This window comes from Ostrea edulis, chromosome 4, assembly GCF_947568905.1.
Source record: "Ostrea edulis chromosome 4, xbOstEdul1.1, whole genome shotgun sequence".
Taxonomy (NCBI): domain Eukaryota; kingdom Metazoa; phylum Mollusca; class Bivalvia; order Ostreida; family Ostreidae; genus Ostrea; species Ostrea edulis.
This window is the reverse complement of record NC_079167.1, coordinates 24028947-24031446: the sequence shown is the minus strand read 5'-3', so window position 1 is coordinate 24031446 and position 2500 is coordinate 24028947. Positions and strand designations below refer to the sequence as shown.

The 2500-nt window shown below is 34.9% G+C and overlaps 1 protein-coding gene across 1 annotated transcript in view; it reads left to right on the top strand.

Annotated features, from left to right (window-relative positions):
• Positions 1-2500, top strand: part of LOC125668674 (uncharacterized) — an 88929-nt gene that overhangs the window by 32262 nt on the left and 54167 nt on the right. Inside the window, exon 13 of the mRNA XM_048903009.2 lies at positions 2437-2500. This exon is cut by the window's right edge and continues 14 nt beyond it. Coding sequence (XP_048758966.2) covers positions 2437-2500 — 64 coding nt within the window. The remainder of the gene's footprint in view (positions 1-2436) is intronic.

Genomic DNA, 2500 nt, shown 5'->3' with positions numbered 1-2500 from the left:
GAGCTAATCATATGGCCATATGTCTGGCGTGTGGTGTGCGTCAACTTTTTGGAAAAAGGGCTATATCTCAAGAACCCCTTGTCCAATTTTTGTCAAATTTGTCACAGGGTATCCTTGGCCCAAGGGCTTTCATTTGTACTATAACTAGGGTTGTGACCCTTTAACAAGGGGAGATAATTAGGAAAAAGCAAACAAAAGTAGTGGTTGCTAAAAAAAATCTTCTTCTCAAGAACCACTGGGCAAAATATCACCAAACTTATGCATAAGGATGAGGATAGGTTGTAGATGAAAAATTGTTCAAGGCATCATCCTGGGGCAAAGGGTGTGGTCTCAAGGTCACTTCAAAGTTGACCTTAAATTTTGTTTTGTTAAAACTTTGATATTTTGCTTAGTATTTTGCTTAGTATAAGGACTAGGATCATCAAATTTTGTCAGTTGATGCATTTTAGGACCTAATATCATGTTGTCTCAAAAGTAGGTCATGGTGACCTACTTTTTGAATTTCGCAGGTAATTATTATTAAATGGATTTTGATGCATATCTTGGACACTTTGAGCCTACGATCATCAAAACTTGTCAGTTGATGGATCATGGGACCTTGAAGTGCGTCATGAGAAAAGTATGTTACCATGACCTACTTTTTGAATTTTATGGCTAATCATTTATGAATACATTTTAGGCTGTTATTTCAGATACCGAGAGGTTTAGAATCATCAAACCTTGTAAGTTGATGCGTTTAGAGGCCTTGAAACATATTTATAAGAAAGTAGGTCACAGTGACCTACTTTTTGAATTGTGCAGACATTCAAATTTCACATTTTCAATTTTAGATGCATATTTTGGAAACTATGAAAGCTAGGATCATCAAACTTTGTCGGTTGATGTATCTTGAGTCTTCATAGTTTGTTGACCAAAAAGTAGGTCACCGTGACCTACTTTTGGAATTTGACGGCTATATTTTAATATTTCAGATACTATTTGACTTATAATCATCAAACTTTGTCAGCTGATGGGTCTTGAGTTCTCAGAGTGTGTCGATCAAAAAGTAGGTTACTGTGACCTACTTTTGGAATTTGACGGCTATATTTTAATATTTCAGATACTATTTGACTTATAATCATCAAACTTTGTCAGCTGATGGGTCTTGAGTCTTCAGAGTGTGTCGATCAAAAAGTAGGTTACTGTGACCTACTTTTGGAATTTGACGTTTATATCCGAATATTTCAGATACTATTTGATTTCAATTATCAAACTTTGTCAGTTGATGCATCTTGAGTCTTTGGAGTGTGTCGACCAAAAAGTAGGTCACTGTGGCCTTCTTTTGGAATTTGACGGCTACATTTGAATACTATTTGACTTGTTAGTTGATGCATCTTGAGTCTTCAGTGTGTCGACCAAAAGTAGGTCACCGTGACCTACTTTTGGACAGTTACATTTAAATTTTCAGATACTATTTGACTTACCATCATCAAACTTTGTTAATTGATGAATCTTGGTTAGTGAGAATTTTTGCCTGTTCTACAATGTATCAGAAGAGCAATTCTAGGCCCATGGGCCTCTTGTTTGATATTAAATTTATGAGACAGCAACTCGAGGATACAACGATATAAGACCTCAACCGTGTGCAGATTTTTGTGCGCCGTAAATCGAAGGTTTTTATAAGGGGTGGATCTGTAGCTCTCTGTTCCATCAAAATATTTTTTAGAGAGTTACAGTTCTGCAGCTATTGTAAACATTGCACATATGGATATAACAGTTTACTGGATACATATAATTCATCTATTTTAATGGCTAGGAATTCTGATAGAACTGCCATTATGTCAGTGTGAAGTGCTGGAGTTCATACTACAATGTATCGTGTATTTTCAAAAATAAGATTTACTTCTTAAATATACTCTGACATAGGCATTATCCTATCATGTTGATAACTCAACAAGTAGTTCAAATGATATTTTATTTAATTTTTATTTTAGAAAAATTATGTTGTTAGCCAGTGGTACTGTAGAAATTTCAAGAAAACCACACATACTTCATAATAAAAGGAGATAATGTTATTAGACTGGTATTGTAGAAAATTTTCAGCAAAAACTTTTTTCTTTGTCATAGAAATAATGTGATTGCTGTACAGAGACATTAGAATCTCAAATTTGCTAATGGCCAATTGGTATATTGTGTAGAAGTTGCTCTCAGCTGGATGCTGACGTAAAGGCATTTGGCTTGGGGCAAGGTAATTTGGAATCAGTAGCCTGATCCACAGGTACCGAGTACAGTAACTTGGTAATGCAGTGATTGTAGAAATGTACATGTATATGAATATGGCATTTTGAATTTATTGCATTTGGTATGAGCCCCATGAGGAATATTAAATCCTATTAGAAAGGCTTTCATTTGCATGACATATTAATTGATAAGCTATAATTTCTGTGATCTTTACAGCAACCAAAATGGCAATAGATATGGACAACAAGATTCAGACTCAAGATTTGTGGATGAAATGAGG